Source organism: Acipenser ruthenus, chromosome 7 (assembly GCF_902713425.1).
Source record: "Acipenser ruthenus chromosome 7, fAciRut3.2 maternal haplotype, whole genome shotgun sequence".
Taxonomy (NCBI): Eukaryota; Metazoa; Chordata; class Actinopteri; order Acipenseriformes; family Acipenseridae; genus Acipenser; species Acipenser ruthenus.
The window spans coordinates 48,193,937-48,214,096 of NC_081195.1; the positions used below are offsets into that span (position 1 = coordinate 48,193,937).

Consider the following 20,160-nt stretch of genomic DNA (forward strand, 5'->3'; position numbering starts at 1 on the left):
ACTGTTTAAGAAGGATACGGTATGCAAAATGTTGGAAAATGAACAAGAAGTATCAATTTGTATTTAAAAACAGAATTAGATCTACCATTGTTAATAACAACAACAACAAGTTAAATGCACTAAAAGACATCCCTGTAGATATCAGAACACACGTGTGTAAGCTACCCTTACAGCACAATAATAATAATAATAATAATAATAATAATAATAATAATAATAATAATAATAATAATATAAAATTCTAAAATGCTTTTAAAAATGAACAATAAAAGCAATAAGTATCATTATCAAAAATAATGTATTGTTTAATCTCAAACTTGTACATTGTTAAGACAACAAACATGTTAAAATACACCAAGAGGTTTGTATCTGGCCTACTTTCAGCACTCTTAAAATTATCAAATCTTTTAATAACGTAATGACTTCATTAAACAAACATGCACTACATGTAGGCCTACCTTAAATTACGTTTTATATTATTATTATTTATTAATCCTGAGAGTCACTTTCATCGCTGTCACTTATTAGCAGTTCATTACACTCAAGCTCCTCCTCATCTTCAATGGCAGTGACAGAGACCCTGCGTTTATTTACAATATTTGCCAGCAGACCCGGCACGTATTGGAGTCGGGCAATATTTGAAGTTGTACGGTATTTTTACTCCAGTGGGCTTTTAGTGTAGCCTAGTTCAGTTATCAATGACATGTTATAGTTGCTGTTCTTGAAATCACATGTTGTAAACTCTGAACTAGGCACTGGAGTGTGTGCACAGTATATGTGTATACTCTCACTCTACTGATCAGCTCTTTTGTTACTGTGTTTTTCAAACAAGACATATCATTTTTTATCAAGTCATTCTCCCATCTGTTGAGTATGGGGATGTAATTTATCAAAACAGCCCCGTCATCAGTGTTATATAGATTGCACACTTTGTTTAATTGTCTGTGCACATTTGTCCTTCAGTTTAATATATCCAGCATTGCATTCTTTATAGATGGCAGCCCAGACAGATTACTCTTACAGCTCAAAAGATTATTACAGGTTGGACTCGGTCTACTGTGTCCTTGGTCCTACTCGATTGTATGTGTAAGCTCTTTTTAACAAATGCTACTATGAATACAATTAAAGATACATGATGCAATTGTTAATCAAGCATGAAGTCAATGGTATTTGACTAGCAAGAAACCACTTACTTAGAGTAGTTTTTGATCATTTTATACCAGTAAAACGATTGTATTTCTCTCTGAAAATGTGCCTTTTCACTTCCTTTACAACGGCAGCCAATCGTAACACTATTAAAATTGCTACATTTTAGCATGCATGTTGCAGGCCTTTGGAAAAACAACCGTTTAGGAATAAAAAATAAAAATAAATGGTCCTACAAATTTGCAATGGTTTACTATTTGCCTGAATAGTGTGTGTTTGGCCTTGTCAGGACAGTTGTTTAGGCTCAAGCAGTGGCCCTTAAAATATCCACTAAAAACTACATCTCTCAGAATACCATGTCTTGTTACTAGGCAATAGTACACAAGAAAAACCCACCCAACAAAGCATTATCCAATCTATGGTTAGCCTTGTTACCTTCACAGTCAATTAGAGTAATTAAGAAAATTCGAAAGCTACTCGGAGTCATTGTCAGTGCTGACGGGATTTGGTTGACACACGAAGACTCGCTTGAGAAATAAACAAAACTGGACTCTTGACTTATACCAACTGCAGTAAGAAAGGTGCCTATACTATTAAACTAAACTGTTTTATAACATATGGATTTTCTAATTGATGTATTTCCTTATTTTATTTCACTGTTTTGTGAGCTCGTAAGCTATTACATGGGGTACATTTTAACAAGTTAACCAAGAGCTTCATGTTAAATACAGGACCCAAGTAACGTAATTCCAGAGTCGGTGTCAAACCTCAATGGAAAAAAAAATAAAAAAGTGCTGCCGAGCTGATGAAGAACCTTGTGTAGAACACACGCACACACACGGTTGTAAGAAACCCAACTGCTATAGTGTTTGTATTAATGCTTATGAATCAATGTATGCACGAAAAAGGGGCTAATAAAAACGCTGATGAATCAGGAAGAGTTTGGTGCATAATGTGGATTGAGTAGAATTTAGAACCCGTAGGTTCCGTTAATATTTGTGTACGACAGCACATATTCCATTCAAAACTATGTGCTTTCATTAAGCCAGTATAAAAAGTACATATTTCTGAATTTGTCTAGTTTCCTTTCCAATGGAGAGACCAAACTTTCTGCTTTAGGAAACATACGGCAGCATGTTACTGTGCGATCGTTTACGAAGAGCACATTTTCTGTATTGCTTGGAAATGTTGAGTATTATGAAAAAATATGATTTACAAATGCTATTTGAAAAATAATAAATAAAAAAAAAAGATGAATGGATTGTGTTGTTTTGGAAAACTGCATTGCCGGAATGTGCCCGCAGAGTTTGAAAACTATTTGTTTGATGTCTGAGACAGCTTTCTAATGAGTATCGATAATACTGCATTACTGAAGATGAAACAGGACCCATATTTGCGGTATTTAGAGATTTACATTGCATTAAGTTTCATATGGACTAGCTAATGTTAGTCAGTGTGATTTACAAATAAATCATACTGTAGTTGTTAACACACCTTCCCCTTTACTGCTTTTTTCAGGCACTGTAGAAACAGATTTTTCAAAGTGTTCATTCAAAATATGTAATTTGGTCTTGTTGAGCCCCCTGAAATGTATTTGCATGTAGACTTTAGAATACACATCAAATGGCAGGCTATGTTTTGAAAGTGGGGTATGTATAATTAAAAAAAAAAAAAAAATTGGAAACCCTTAAAGACTAATAAGCGACGGCTAATTCACTTCATAATATTTAAAACAATTGTTCATAGAAATAGACTTCGCTTAAAAATGAGCTGTGGTTTGCGATTGCGTTTAAAAGAAAGGCATGGATGGATAATGTTCTGCTTCAGACTGCAGTGCATTTAGAGAAGTTCTGGTTGTCTTATCTGTAAGGTGAAACTATTTTAAAAGTTTACTTTATTGCATTAATATTAGTTTGTATTGTACACATTACAGTAAGTAATAAAGCTACGTATCATAAAGAAATATTTTTTTGTCAAGTAAACACCCAGGCTAGTGGGGTTTTTTTCCCCCAAATAATTTCCACCTGTTTCTTTCATGATATTGTGTGTGTGTTTGTGAGACAGTGAAATTCTCACTGTGTGTGTGCTGGGTTAGGGTTAAAAAAAATTAAAAAAAACTCCACTCCCCCAAGCCCATCAGTCTGCCACCCCTTCGCCTCCCCTCGTGGGGTCGCCACTGGGCTCAATCTACTTTGTAGCACAGAAACACAAAATGCATGAGACTTATGTAAACACTGTATTTAGCTCCTGCAATATGAACTTATAGGGGGTTCTATTAAACTTAACCCATTCGTTTCTGTATAATTAAAGAAATGTGATTGAGTTGTATTGCTTTCTACAATGGCCTATCTGCAATGTGCTTTATTGTCTGACAGGATCATTTCATGGTACCTTTGTGCTGAAAACTACATAATTTCCCCTGGAATCTTTCAAGCTTGTTAACTTTATCAATTCTGTAATTATTTTATTTTTTTACTATATTAACATAATTTAGATATTTTATTTAACAAAGAAACTCCAAAATGATATTGCAAAAGTCTACAGGAAGCCATAATAGTACAGTATTTCATGATAGATTTCAAAATGTCACATTTTTCAATTTTTGCCAGTTTTTTGTTAAGTATATGGAAAACTACAAAGAGGTATGTACAGTAATTCAATATGTTAACATAACATTTAGCAGGTTTCATTCAACTTTATAAAACAATATTAGGTAATTATATAGGGTGATGCAAAACATTTGGCCATAGCTGTAGGTGTAGAAAGACAGGCCATGCTTTTCAGTTGAGGGAACCCGAATACTGATCTTAAGCTTAAATTAAGCCTAACCCTTGCCCTGACCGAAAGAATATAATACAGTTTTACATTGGCCCGTCTTTCTGTACCAGGTAAAGAGCATGGTTTGTCTTTCTACACCTATGCCAAAAAATCGCATCTGAAATCATATACAGAAGCCTAGTCAAGCTTCAATGAAAATGGCATTTTACAAATTTACAGAAATTTCGGAAACTTTTGAATGTTCTCGATCTTTCATGCAAGAAAAAGCCATCTGGGAAAACTTTCTATCTGTGAACATATAATGCAAATCTAATCTACAGGCACATCAAACTTTTCTATCCAACTTCTGGAAGACTTCCTTATACCGACAGCTTCAAAAAAAATTAAAGCTCTCCTCCGACTCTTTTCTCCATTAAGGTCTGACATTTCTATTTATCAGTGCACAATCTCTCTATGATACAGACCCCCTCAGCACTCGAAAAGCTGACACTTGAGACCCACCCGTCTTCCTCTGTTACTGCTCCAAACACCCCATCACAAGATAACTCTTAATTGCATCTTCTAACTTCACAGCTGTACCTACATAAACTGTAATTTATCATATTACTGGAAATTCATCATTCAAATGATGCACACAGGAAACCTTCAAAAGGTGCTGCTTATGGTGCCACATTTATCAGTCATGCGCTAGGTATCCTGAAAGATACATGTTACAGAAGAAAGTTTTCTTGACAAGGTAGGTGACCTGAACTAAATGTACCTGTCTAGCAGTAAACTTTTTGATGATTTAAAACAAAAAAATACAAAGAAAGAAAAGAAAAGAAAACCACAGTCTAAAAATAAACTCTAAAAACCTCCTCCCCACCCCATTTGGAGGCACTCATAACCTGGTGAACCTGCATCCTATTCATGCATTACTCTGGTTCAAATCTGCGTTAAAACTCACAGAAATAATGATGATTTAATGAATGCTTTTGTTTATGTTTATTGCACAGCATATGACAGGAGTGGAGATATCTGCTTGTGTTATTCACAGAGGAGCGCTTGCAGGTAAATCAATTGCAAAGTGAATTTAGACACTTTAACTCTAATTGTACATTCTACATAGGTATTTAATGAAAATTAGTATTTGTCTTTTTTCATCTGTTTTTTTATCCCCTGCTGGGGATGGAGATAGTGAAGGTTGACGTATGTATTCCCATCAATCTGTACGTCACATTTACATTTGTACACATATCTAAACAACTGCTTGTCGAACTGATCAAACTCAGATAGGGCACTGTTTATTTACAGCTGTGGAGGGGAGTATGACATGATTTTTTTGTATATATATATATATATATATATATATATATATATATATATATATATATACACACACACACACACACACACACACACACACACTACTGTGCATGTTTCTTTAATCTAATATTTCAAATATAAACCCAATAATTACAAATTACACAGTGAGGGATTCTGATGTTAGGTTTTAACTGATAAACACAGATAAAACATCCCTGATATATAAAAAAAAAAGAAAAATAAATTGTTGTATATCCAATAAACACCAGAAAAACACTGGAAATGGTTACTGTGCTGTCGAGTTACTATACACATTGTGACAGAAAAAAAAAAAATTTGGGAAAGCAACCAAAAACAATCATTTCATACAGTATATAAAAAGCGAAAGCCCCAAAACAAACAAACTGTTTATCTACATAAAACTCGAAAATAGCTAAAAAATAAAACACAGAAAAATTAAATTAATAAACACCGAAAACAGAAGCCCCACATATACTGTAGTTCATTTAAAAGGTGACTTCTATCCACCATTTTTGGTATTCTTAATACTCCAGGCAAGTTTCTAAAAGTGTTAAAACAGGTTAAGTTCATCCTGTTCCTACTAGCGGATTGCTGAGTCTTAAAGGACAAAGTGATTTTGCCTCAACAACATGACTAGATAACCCATTCCATACCCGCACCACTATCTGTGTGAAGTGTCTCCTGTCCCAAGTCTGTCTATCGCCTCTGTTGGAAAGTGATATAGTCAACATGAATCTTGTGCGGCTTAGCTACTGAGGAAGGACAGATATGAAAGTGAATACAAAGGAAAAGTGTGTCGCCATCTATGGGGTATTATGAAAATATACCCATTAAGTGACATCCCTTTGTAAGGTTTTGTATAAATTGTAATAATTTTATGTGCCCCTTTAAATGGTAAAGAAGTGAGAAACTCTCACTCTCTGAACATTGTGTGATTTAACTGTGTTTAATGTAAGGTTTTGTTAAATCTACTGCTTAGCGCTGCCATCCTTGTAGCTATGTAAATTTGCACCCAGCCCGAGGTGGCTCCATGTCTGAAGAATCATGATACTCAGAGAGCAGTTGTGACCTCGGGTGGATGACCCTTGTTTAAAAGTTGTTTTATAGGTGTGAACCACAATCAACCCAGCTAAAGCACTGTGCCTTTGATGCCGCATCTCAGAGCATCTGCCGGGTGCGCCTCCAGTGAAGGGGGGGCCAACTCCGTTCATTGGTGAACTGAGATTTTCATTTCCTCCAGGTGTAGTTCCACACCCAGTAGGCAGTAATTTCCTGAGTATATTAATGCTTGTAAAAAGTATTTTCGCTGCTCAAGATTTAATCTATGAGACCTGTAGGTTTTTACCTGCAGCTTTGTTTGCTCAAGATTTCACCTGCTGAGACCTGTAACTGCACGTACAGTATTGCTGTGATTGCGTTCTGTACTGTACTTTTGATTGAGGTTACCTGAAGAAGACTGACTGATTATTTTGAAGAAGAACAAACCTATTATTATGCTTTATTAATTTTGACGGCTCAAATTTGTTTCTGTCTATAGACAGATCACTTCCACCCATGCTGTCAGGTTTGTTACCGTTTCACTTCCTACTGCAAGTCCTTCATTTCACATAAGCAGTGTCTTGCAGTCTTTGCACCTGGAAAGAGAAACTGTCACCACCCCACAAACGGCCTACTTTCCTGTGCTTAATAAATTACTGAAATGTGCTGCCGGTGACATGCTTTTACCACACTGCTTAGGTGAATAAGAGGAAGTGGACATGTACTACCTGAAAGTATGGCATGCAAGCCGAGCGCTTTCTTTACATGGTTAGAGATGAGAAAATAATTCCACAAATCTTACCTGTCATGCATCTCTCTTCGCTATCTCAGATGTACAGTTATGAATATGTTATAGGCTTTTTTACTGTATGGGACATTTTTAACATTTGCCTCAGTGCTGTTAGAAATGGCAAATTTCTAACAAGCACCATCTCACATTTCAGATGTGGTCTCTAAAGGCTTGCTTGCACATCTCTTTGAGAGTCAAGATCCAAAGCCTATGAAAAGTCTTACATAACTTTTTTCTACACACAACTACAGACTCTAGTTCTAAACCTAACTCTATTAATCAAAGACTTAACTTGCCACAGAATACTCCCATCGATACCAATTCCCAATTAAACACTCAATATGCGCACAGGAATTAACCAACTGAGCTGTAAACATATTAGAGCTCATTAGCAAGAAAGTCTTTTACCATTAGAAAAGAGCCTATATTCTGTAGTAAACATTCAATATTCCCTGCTGATTTAGAGTCTGAAAGACTAAGGAAAAGCTGTCTAAACTCCAGTCTTTGAAAAATTCTCCAGTGCCAAATTGTTGTTGTGTGCATAGCTCAGAATGGTAAATTGAGGTTAAATGTATAAGGAATTGCTGATCCACAGACTTTTTGAATTCTCTAGAGCATGCCCAATTTAGAATGATTTAAGCTCAATTAGGTCCACAGCTTATTATTTTCCTGGAACAGCCAAAACAAAAAAGAATACAAACAAACATGAGTTTTGTTTATCATGTCACTGTTCTGCACCTGAACGTTGCTTTGAAAAAGCAAACAAGATATAACATATGCGCTGCAGTGCTTTACGAGAAAATATTTCATTTCTTTGAGGGGTTATGTGACATCATAAACTGCGAGAGCGAAGCACTGAAGCCCATATGTTATTTTCTATATTACATAGATCAGAACATACATTTCTGGGTTCATTATTACTGCCATCTCTTTTAGTAATGCATAAATGACAATAACATTCAGAACAGTATTATACTTAAACTTATGATAACTTTATTACTTAGGATGTCACCGCTTTATTTACAATATAATTTAATATTGAGCTTGTAAGAGGCACTGTGGATTGGCATTTTTTAATCAGAAGCAAAGTTGCAGGTGCTTGAACACGCCATATTGTGTCAGGTTCGTACTCGCCAACGCTTTTTTTTTTTTTTTTTAATTATATAGAAAATTAAATCTGCCAGGTGCGTGTCAAGCTCGGACATGGGTATTTCTTCTGGATTTCTGTGCTCTCCAACCTCTGTTCGATAAAATTTTACCAGAGCCAAGTCAAATTTGGTTTTCTTGGTTTACATTAAAAAAAATGTTGAGTTTGAGAGACAAGCTGATTTTGCTTTAATCTCGACTGACAGAGATTGACGCCACAAAAGTGCATGGGCCACAGTGTAAATATACCTTGGTCTTCATTTTCCTTCAGATTCACAGCCTGACCAATGATCCTTCAACAGTGGGGTTTTTATCCAGAAAATGTGACAGCAACTTTAATGGTTCACAGGTGGAGGCCAATGGTAAGGTAATGGTGTCCTCGTTAGGGCAATTTCTTTCACCGGTGTAAACTGGGAGCGTCCACAGCACAGGGGTTGAATACTTATGCAAGCAAGATATTTCAGTTTTTTTATTTTTCTTAAAAATATTTCCCAACATAAAACCAATGTCACCTTACAATAATTGATTTTGAGTTTCAGTGTTTTAAAATAAAATATCAAACAGAACAAAATTTCAATGTACCATTTGTAATTCAGTAATATGAGAGAATTGGTCAGGGGTCTGAATACTTTTGGAAGGCACTGTATATATATATATAGATATATATATACACACACACACACACACACACACACACACACAGAGCATCAAAAGAAACCTATCACTATTATAACACATTTATTTTCGAAAAAAATAAGGTATATAAATGATGGACATTGACAAAATGTTTTTGGCTTCTTTTTAATCACTCGATCACTCACCCTTGACCATGACATGCTTGAGCGACTATGACTGAAACATACTTAATCACCTAATTAGTGAGACAGTTGATTGGACACTGGATATGGAGTGATTTCAGCTGTTGAACTGCAAGCAATAAAGAAAATCACAGAAAAAAACAATATGCCACGTCTGTCAAGACAGCAGCGCCTTCATGCAATCGCCGTGTTGGAGGCTGGACTAGAGCAGCGTACTGTGGCTCACCGTCTTGAGTGCTCACAGCCAGCAATTTCAAACCTGGTGAGATGGTATAACCACACACACCTCCTTGGCTTTCCTTGGCTTTTTTTTTTTAAAACGCTAGACATTATATATCATTGGTCTGCAGTTATCTACCATGTGGCTGTGCCTTGGAATTGAGCTTCCTGATTGGTAGATGAAAGTTCTACATTTTCTAACAGACATTAAAACTAACTAGATAGATTGGATTATTTAAAAGGGTAACATGCACCATGTTGGTGTTTGCTTTGTATGCTCAGTCCTGTAATACAAGAAAGCACTACTCAAACTAAATTGTATGAAGATCAGCTAAAAGATAGAACATGTGTACAGTATCAAAGTTATTTAGGTTTTTATCAGCTCATATGTTACAACACTCTAGTACAGCATAAAAACAGATTGGGGACAACATGTTACTATCCTATGACACTTTGATTAAGCAGCCGCAAAAGGTAGGTCCCAGTGTGACCACTTAATCCAGGTTTCACTATATTTGCTTTTACAGCGGCAGTCAAAAGTACACAGAAACCAGCTGAATTACCACATGAGTTATTTTTCCTGCCAAACCATCACAACACAAAGTGACACTATATCAAACATAGCAGGAGAAGTGATTGTGAGCACTTAAAAAGGTTATTAGTCAAAAGCATAAGCATAGTTGTTTGTGGGTCTGTAATCTAGAACCAGGACAACAATTACCAGTTCAACTGACAGGAGATATTTGATAAAATGTGGTTACTGTTTCACTGACACAGAAAAAGATATGAACACCTCCCAGGCATGTAGGTTTGGAAAAACACCTTTCTACAAGTGCAACAGCACTCACCCACTAAAATAACTAAGGATTGTTCTGTCCATGCGTTGTACTTGTATCCCGGCTCCTTTAGAAGGGTTTACACAGCTACACACAAACACATTCATATACACACAAAAATGTAAATATATTATTAGAAAAATAAAACATGGCAAAACAACTTACAGAAAGAAGTTTCCATGTTATTGGCCGAACTTGTCTTGGAATCCCAGACCAGCTTAATTTCCGCAACTCTTCTGTAAAAACAAACAAAGAGGTTAATCATCTAGGCTAGTGGTTCTCAATCTTTAAAAAACAAAACAAAAAAAAAACAAAACAAAACCCTGTACCCCTTCTGTCTGGAGGTTTCAGCTCCAGTACCTCATTACAATGTTCACTCTACGGAATGGTACCGCAATTACAATAATATACAATTTATGTCACAAGAGTTTGTGACTGACAAACAGTAGGCTTAATTCTTAAAACTTTTGATTTCCATGCATCCAACTTGTAATTAAGCGCCAGTATTTGGGAATCTCTTTGGAAATACACGCATTCAGTTTCTATTCAGAAAGGTTATTATAAATAATCCAAAATACTACTTACTTGCCATCTCAGCATAATTGTGTGCCATTTAAAATGTTTGCAACATCAAAACCGTTAACCTCATGATAAGACTATAATAACTAACAATAATAAACTTTTCAATAAAGCCAACATAAAAATTATCCAAAGGGACGCGGTATAACTTTGTCGACTCTTGTGTTTTCCTCCCTTGTTTTTCTTTTGCAAGTAACACATGTATCCACTTTTTAGAAACAATTCACAAGATAATCTAAATGTACTTTATCAAGCACCGAAAACAATTCAACCAGACGCAATTTCTGTTACTAAAATGCAGCCGCGCCTAATAAATAAAAACAAAAAACTTCAAAAGTATGAGTATTGTGATTATTATTTATGTTTACCAGAGCATTTATGCAGAAAGATTGTGCTTCACTGATTAGTATTTAATTATACAACAAGTTGAAAACTGCCAAGTTTAAGAGCAGCACCAAGTGCTCAGAGTGAAAATCCGCTCAATCGAAATCATGCCTGCGTAGAGGTGGATGATCAATTTAAAACACAAAAAGTTCAGAAATATAAAGAAAGTTGGATTTACCTTTGTTGGCACTACAGATGAGCCTTGTTCTCAATGTGCTGTACTGCCTAATAACAGGCTATTTATTAAAAACAAAAGTGCAACAGAAATGTGTGGTTTTAAAGTTTCTACCGATTTCTGTATTATTTTCGTCAGAAAAACTAAACAAATTTTAGTCAGAGTGATGTTAATAGGATGATCCATTATACAAAAGTCACCAGGCATGTGTGTTTGAACATTGGAATTAGGTGTAGCGTTCTATGCAAAGGATGACATCTGTACATAAAATATACTGGAATTTTGGGAAATAGTTCACTGTGATTGGTTGACTTCTGATGTGTGATTTATAATCCTTGCTATTGTGGCAAGGGGCTCCAATAAATTGCTAAGGTGGGGCATGAGAACCCCTGGTCTAAAGGAATTGTTCCAAAGCAGGTTTCCACCTTTTGCTGTAGACATCCTTATCTTCAAATGGAGAACTCCAGGAGTCTTCTATGCACAACATTAGCTTAACTATTCTTATGACAATACTCAGGGATTATTGCTCCTTGCCAATTATAACCAGCATATTAAGCTCCTTTGGGGTCTTGAAACAGGTACTAACAAAATAACTTGTCAGTACATTTGAGTCTATTGTATTTAAAAATACTGTAATTATTAATATATTATACCCCAAAGGGTGAACATAATTAACATCCATTCTTTACTCCATGGGATGTAATAAAAGAACCGCAAGTAAAAATTCTGAAAAAATCTCTCCAGTCTTCTGTTAATTTTATTATAATTTCACAGATAGAATCTTTTTTTTTAACCCTAGGATGCAGCCATGGGTCCAAGAGACCCACCATGATTTTTGTAGTGCAATCATTTCGTTATAGATACATATGTTGCATGACCCTCCTTCTATTCTTCTACAATTTAGTGTTAAATGTTTCTGTAGGATAGTTTAGAAAAAAAAAATGTTTTCGTATAAGTTGCATTCTTATTACTACCCTAATGGTCCATTTATCGGGTCCAGCAGACCCAAATTATTGTATTGTTGTCTTGACTATAATTTCCATCTCTGCTTTCCTTGTCATTAAACACTATGACTCTCTCAGCACGTCCTGCTGGTGATTAGCATTTGTCAGTCAGCTTCAGATGTTCAATTTAAGTAAGAATCCTGTACTACTGAGGACAATGATTTATCCGAGTCTTCTGAAGAGTAACCAGAAGGTAATGCCTAATGGACCATTCAAACCAGCCCCAATAGCATGTACTGGAGCAAAAATCCTCCACCTCAAGGCAAAACACCAAGATGCAAAATATTGAGGAACCCACTGGATCCTGCACCTGGAACAACAACTACATCACACAAGGATGCCTGGGATCTCTTTGTACAAACCTTGAAGGACAAAAAACAGCAGCAAGTAAGAAGTAAGTAAGGAAGGATGCATCTAAAAACAAGCTTCTAGCTTTTCTGGGCCTTTCCCTTTTAGTGGGATATGAAAAGAACTGTGATGTTTGCACTCGGGAGCTCTTTGGAGATCAACTCTTAAACTCAATGTATCAAGCCACAATATCCGTCGAAAGATTTGAAGATATTCATCTTTTTCTGAGGTTTGACGACAAGAGACTTCAGCTTTCAGATTCATATGGGATCTTTTTCTTGCTGCCATAAGAAGTTTGTTCTCCATGACTGTGTGATGCAAGTTCTGGGATCGAACATCGTACTGCAATTGTGCAGTCAATTCAGAAATACCGGTTGCAACATAAAAACAGATCATTTCTTCACAAGTATTGCCCTCGCTCAAATATTTCGGGGAAAAGGGTGGCGCCAACGTGATGGACCAGATGGTTTGTACATATTTATGCAAGCGACAATCCAGAAGGTGGCCAATTATTATTATTTGTTTATTTAGAAGACACCTTTATCCAAGGCGACTTACAGAGACTAGGGTGTGTGAACTATGCATCAGCTGCAGAGTCACTTACAATTACGTCTCACCCGAAAGACGGAGCACAAGGAGGTTAAGTGACTTGCTCAGGGTCACACAATGAGTCAGTGGCTGAGGTGGGATTTGAACCGGGGACCTCCTGGTTACAAGCCCTTTTCTTTAAACACAGGCCAATGTTCCTGTGGTACAATGTTCTGGATGTAGCTAACCTGAATGCTTACTTGATGTTCAAATCACAGCATCCAGAATACAGAGAAAGGCTTACGCACAAGTGACGCTTATTCCTACAAGAACGTGTAAGGGAAATGGTCACACAACTCATGAGAAGCAGGTTGGAAGGCAGTCCCCGGCTTCCTTAAATCGTTGTCGCCTCAATGGAGAAGTGTAGTGTAGCAATGCAAGAACACGGTACATAGCCAAGAGCAGGGTCAACCAAAGAAGAAAAGATGTTATTATTGCCCTTTGAAGAAGGACCGCGAAAACTCCACGACATGCATCACATGTGAACGCCATGTGTGCAAGGAGCACAGCCACATTCTGTGTGGCGACTGCCTGCAGTGAATAACGGTTCTTGGGTCGTTTGGTCTCTTTATTACATAGCAATAAGAGAGGAAGAAACAATGCACACCATTACGCAGTTTAGAGCATTTGTATTGTTGTAAATACGTTTGTATTCTTTGGTATACATTATACAGGCTTTTGCATAACATTATACAAGACATTTAACATTCTATGAAATAAAGGGATCAATAAGTAATTTTTTTGGAGCAAATATACATTACTGCTTGTACGGGTCTTCCAGACCCAACCACTGGAACAGTATTTTAGAGCTGCATCCTAATGTTATTTATGTATTTTCAAATTACTTTAGCCACACTAAAAAGCCCACATTTAGCTTTAGCACAGGTAGAACACAGAGATGAGAAGTAAAATTGATCTTTACAGAGTACCTTGTAAAACGATGCAAAGCCGGGTGACATACTGAAGGCCGCTTTTAATGAACACAGGTTACGCTGCGAGACTGTATGGGAAAAGCACTCAATTCATTAAAAATAAAGCCACGCGTGGATGTCTTTGCAGTTCACACCTTTGAACTCTCATTTGTGCTGTCACCTACAAAAATGAGTCAATGAATCTTGCACTCTAAGCTTAATTAAACTACCGGTTATATTTCCCTATGTGGCATTAATCACACAGTTGGAAAAAGTCGAACTGAAATTTATTTTTTTTTCCTTTCTATGAGCCAAAAAAAAATCTGCACCTCTGTTAGAAACACTATGTAAAGACATCTGTTTTCCACTATAGGTCATACATTTCTTGACACTGCTTCAATGGACTTTGCTGGGTTGACTGTATATCAGGCTCTTTTCTACCAGGCTGTTTGGTATGTTCTAAAAGAAGTCTCATTTAATTTTACCAGTACCTGTAGTCGTGCAGTGAGAGAGATAAAGACAGGGGGGCATTGCATTAAATTTAAGTCTAACCTTACTACCCATTTTAAAAGAGGACTCTTTTTTAAGCAAAATATATTTTTCTAATATATTTCGCAAAACAAAATTTTAGTGTGTTGCAGACTTTGAACTTGATCTGCTTTTTCTTGTGCTGAGGCGGAGTTAGTAGTCAACTGTACACATCTTGTTGCTATGTGAAGTATGCAGAGGAATGTAGTGTTAATAACAGATACCAGGGTCGCAAAAACAGTGCACATTATCCATAGGCGAGTCTAATACAACAAACTCATTACAGGAATCAAAAGAAGTGTGTGGAACACTATAACTTAATGTTCCAATAGAATCCTGGAAAGGAGAAGCAAGTGCCTTCTGGTGGCTATACCTTACGTATGTTTAAACAAACTGAAAATACAAGTAGCATACCAAGACAGTAAAACAGAAACTGAATAGTCTTAATATGTGTACCATGTGAACTAGCTATTACAGTATCACAGCAGTCGAGTCACCTTTATATAAGCTATGTGATGGAAAAATATTTAAATATGGGGTTTGCTGCATTCCCCTGGACAACAAAGGCTTCTTGTTTCCCCTCTTGTTCACTTTGATGGTTGTGTCTTGGTTCTAATTTTGATTTAAGGCACCCAGCATTTATGTATTAAAATAAAGTTATACATTGTCACTTTGTTTAACATATAATAATCTGTAATTCATCAACTATATTTTTGTAAATGTAAACATTTTTTGCAGATGCCATTTTGATTAGATGAAAAACATGGAATGTTGATTTAAATCCATTAATAATTTGCCACCTTAATTATATATTGCACCAGCAGGATGATAATCCATAAACATAAGATGCCACCGAGAAGCACACAGTGTTGACACAAAACACTAAATTGAAAGGAAAAAAAACTGTATTGCTTGGGAGGTAATATAGCCAGCAAGACTGCAGGACTCTATAATGTTAGATTCTGTTTGCAGAGAGAAGAATCTCTCATGAGGTGGAACTGAGGATTTTGGAGGCTGAAATAATATAGCAAGGGAGATTGTTAATTGAAATCCCAGAAGAAATACTGTCTCCAGCCTGAGTTATATAATTTATGGCTTGTAGCTTGAATTGTGAGTCAAGTGAATACTGTATCTTACAATTTTACTGATGGTTGTAAATAATTATATTTAGGTCATATACATTTGCTTTTTAGCACAGTATTTTTGTTAGTAAACATAATATTTTGTATGTTCTGTATTATCTTTGTGTAAATTATGTCGGCTTCACTTGAGTCTGTGTATGAACAATACATATAATACAACATAAGAATGGGTTCAGAGCAACTAAGAAAAGTATATTTTGTAGGACCAGCATTTGCTGGCTGTCTGTTATGCAAACCGTGGCATCATAAACAAAAACATAAATTCATTAAATACCACTGAAGGTAACATATATGAACAAAATACATTTGCAATGAAAATCCTAACACCCAAAATGTTTCAGTATTTTACATATTTAGATTAAACAGTCCTCTACAGTAACAAATTCATGCAATTTCTAAACTTCCTTTGACCTTCACTTCCTATTAGGTAACATAAAAGGCAAGTAATCTCATTTATTTCAGAACTTCCAAGGTTCAGTTTCTTGGCTTTATATTCCAATTTATAACATGTGGTAGTCATCGTCACACCATGCACGTCGCAATTTCTGCTCAATCAATCCTTCAGTTTTCAACGGTTTCTGCACTGTTTGATTAATTGTTTTCTGTTCTACACACTGCCTTGATGTATAAACTATAAATATATAGTGTTGTAATATAATGTATTGTTCATCAGACCAAAACCATCATGCCATTTAATAATTATACATATTAAAAGACTGACAAGCTGTTGTTGTTAGCTGTGGTTTATGAGGAATGCTGAGAAAATGACTATGCATGATCCCAGCAATGTCACTACAACATACTGCACTGTACTAATCAACACATTAGAGTGCTTACAAACATCTATAGCAAGAAAAAGAGGGCTGTCAATCTTACATTTGCAGATTACATTAAATGAAATGTGGGGACCAAAGTGGAAATGCTACAGTTGACAGCCCGAATCTTTGCAGCATTCAAACGTTACAACATGTGAATCAGAGCAGCCAAGAGTGAATTGATGATGAAAATAGATAACAGACTGTATGCACTGAAGAACAGTGTGAGATTCATCAACCTGCCACAGCATTTAGGCCTTCCAATTGCCCACAATGCCAGATCCAATACTGTAGAATTAAAAGTCTAAACTTTTAGGACATGATGAGATGACTGTACGTCTCCAGAAAAAACAAGCACTTAGCTAGACTATATATTTGCATTTTCTTGTCCTTGTTTATATGTATGTATGATGCCCCGCCTGGTCTTAAATAAGTCATTTTTTAAGTCTCCCTCTCACCAGGCTTAAAAGGGAAAAAAGTATCTGTTGCTATAGAAGCCAACATGGCAGCACCACTGATAGCTTTTGCTGAATTTCTTTTAATTAAAAAGGGCATTTTGTAGGAAGAGTATTTAAGCACTAAGCTTTATGTGTTTTGCCAGTTTCATTGCCCATCTGAGGTCAACAACACATACATTAAAAAACTATTACGCAAAATATAAACAAACTAAACATTTAATTAAAAAACTGGGCTGTGAAAGTTATCTAACAGTTACTTTTTTTTATTCCCGACTTGTCTGTACTCATATAACAGCCACCCACACATACGTTGCTATTACACAAAATCATGATAAAAAAAATATGTGATTTAAGAATACAGTATTTTCAAGAACTGTATGACTCACGTCAACGGATAGATCATTGCAATAACAGAGGTGTTTGATCGGCTTTACACAAATTTGGTAATTACACAGCTTCACCAAGCGGTTTGGATGCCACGACGATGTATATATGATTTCACTACATAGTTGTATAAAAAAAAGTTGATGTTTATTTATGTAAATATTGTATGTATTTACCTAAACAAGCTGAATACTCTCTGAAAAATTAATGATTGCCAAGAATTATTATTATTTTTTTTTTTTACAAGACCTCCACTAGGACAGTGGGACTGAATATAAGAATACTACCGATTGAATTGGGCAGCAGTAAGGAGTAGTGGTTAGGGCTCTGGACTCTTGACCGGGGGGTTGTGGGTTCAATCCCAGGTGGGGGACACTGCTGCTGTACTCTTGAGCAAGGTACTTTACCTAACCCAACTGTATAAATTGGTAATTGTATGTAAAAATGTGTAAAAAAAACAATGTAATTGTATGTAAAAATAATGTGATATCTTGTAACAATTGTAAGTCGTCCTGGATAAGGGCGTCTGCTAAGAAATAAATAATAATAATAATACATTTTTAATTAAACAGTATTTGAAAATAAAAAAAATAATAATAAAATAAAATAACTAACTTATTTTTAATTTACCTGCTGCTACTATCACTGTGGCATCCTCTGTTCCCGTCTCACCCCTTCAATTCTGAAAATGTGATGTTTCCCCATATATCAATTATTAAAGAACTCAACTGGGAAAGTGTTTCAAATGGGAATATTTGTAACATTCTTTTTTGGCCTCAGCCAGCCAGCAGATTTTTCAATTTGATTAAATGTCATTTACAGTACAACTTACGGCTGGGTTGATGGAATTTACCCGTTCTGTAATTTCTTCTTGCCAGGCTTTATTTTTGTCGGAAATTTTTTTAATGACACCCCCCCCCCCCCCCCCCCAACTATTATTTATTTTTTAATAATAATTACTTCTAGTACAATTGATCATTTTTCTTAACTAAAATGTATTTTCTTCACTTTGCGCGCAGCCATTTTTTTTTTCAAACAGACTTGAAAAAATAAGACTGGTCTTCGTTGCTTACCAACAGTAGCTTAAGACCAGTCTTACGTAAGACCTACAAAGGTCTGCTTTGTGCAACAGACTTATCTCAAGGTCTTACGTTAGTTTAAGTCCAGCGAAACTGGTCTAAATCTTGGACTTAAGACTTTGTGCAACCGGACCCAGGTCCATAAAAAAAAGAAAACTTCTCTTCAGGTATTTGTTGTATAATAACTCTAGATAAAAAAGATCAATTTTTAATAAACTATTTTTTTCCATGATTGCGGGATCATGTTTTTTCTGTAGGGACTACATCTGTGACAAAAAGTTTTGCATCACCCTATAGAATTAACTAATTTTGCTTCATAAAGTTGAATTAAATCTGCTGAATAATGTTATGTTAACACATTAAATTACGCTGTGCTACTATTATTAGTTTATATGATTACATGATATTAAATAAAACATCTAAATGATGTTCATATATATGTGTGTGTAATGAAAGTAGAGTCTCTACGCCAATGCAAAAGTTCAAAACGTTTTCAGCCAAACTTTCAGTTTAGATGGCTTACCAAAAGAGTTTCCGTAGAGACATTCATGGTCGCAATCTCGTCATCTTGCTTCAAAGGGATTAATTATATAACTCCTGCCATTTATTTTCTGAATTATAGTACTGAATTTTCTAAATCATCATTATTATTATTATTATTATTATTATTATTATTATTATTATTAAGGGACTACATAGTAAATTATTCAAATTTCAAATCTTATTTAAGCTAGAAAAAGACAAAAAAGTTTGCTAAAGACAAACGTACATTACTTTCATCTTAAAACTAATACAGTTGGAAGGTGCCCACGATTTTTTTTGCTTGTTTATAATTAGTGTCAACGTGTACAACTCAACTATTATTAACATTTGATTTGGGAAAAGTTTCAAAATCACAGGATGCTGAAGTCAAACTAGATTTAAATATTGAGTTTTATAAAGTGAATACATTAAGATCTCTTGGCTACACAATGGTTTGTAAACTAGTGAAATATTTGGAATCGTATGCACTCTTATGCAGATAGTGTGTAGTATTTTACATTTCATCAAAATCAGAAATGACCAGTTGAATAAAACAAATTCTGGAGATACCTGTAGATGTTTTACATACCTAACATAAAATATACAGTAGGTCAGATTAGCGTTTAATTAGCACCTCAAAGAGTTTTATTAATTTATGCTGAAAGTGCTTTAGCAAAGCCACCAAATATTCTAAATACAATAATATTTTAACAATATGAGGATAACAATTTCCATCAATTATCACTTTGCTTTTTGTGACTCCTAAGGTCTTGTTTTTCATATTTAAGCATTTGTTATGATAGCTTAATTAACAAAATAACACAAAGCAGACGGCTCCTAATCAGAATTTCACTCGCACTGCATGTGTTCTAATAAGAAAGTAGTTTGGCAATATATAATTGATTTTGCACCTCAATTTCTTATTAATTAGATCAAAAGGTATGGCAAATATTATACAGATACTTATCGTTGACTTTTCAAGCTGTTGATTAAAAAGTGTAAATTAATGCAGTGTTTACTGAACTACTTTCAGTTGCTGGAAAGGGTGACAAAAAGCATTCCTTTCTTCCTTTACTTGAGAATGAGAAGAGATATAACCGTAACTTTTAAACCCTTCTTATCTTATTAGAATAAGTAACATTATCA

At 35.4% G+C, this 20,160-nt stretch overlaps 1 protein-coding gene across 4 annotated transcripts in view; it reads right to left on the reverse strand.

Moving 5' to 3' along the window:
* Window positions 1–20,160, reverse strand: part of tbc1d22a (TBC1 domain family, member 22a) — a 175,825-nt gene that overhangs the window by 142,454 nt on the left and 13,211 nt on the right. For all 4 annotated transcript variants that reach the window (XM_034024634.3, XM_034024635.3, XM_059027176.1 and 1 more), the window contains exon 5: window positions 10,263–10,333. In XM_034024634.3, coding sequence (XP_033880525.1) covers window positions 10,263–10,333 — 71 coding nt within the window. The remainder of the gene's footprint in view (window positions 1–10,262; window positions 10,334–20,160) is intronic.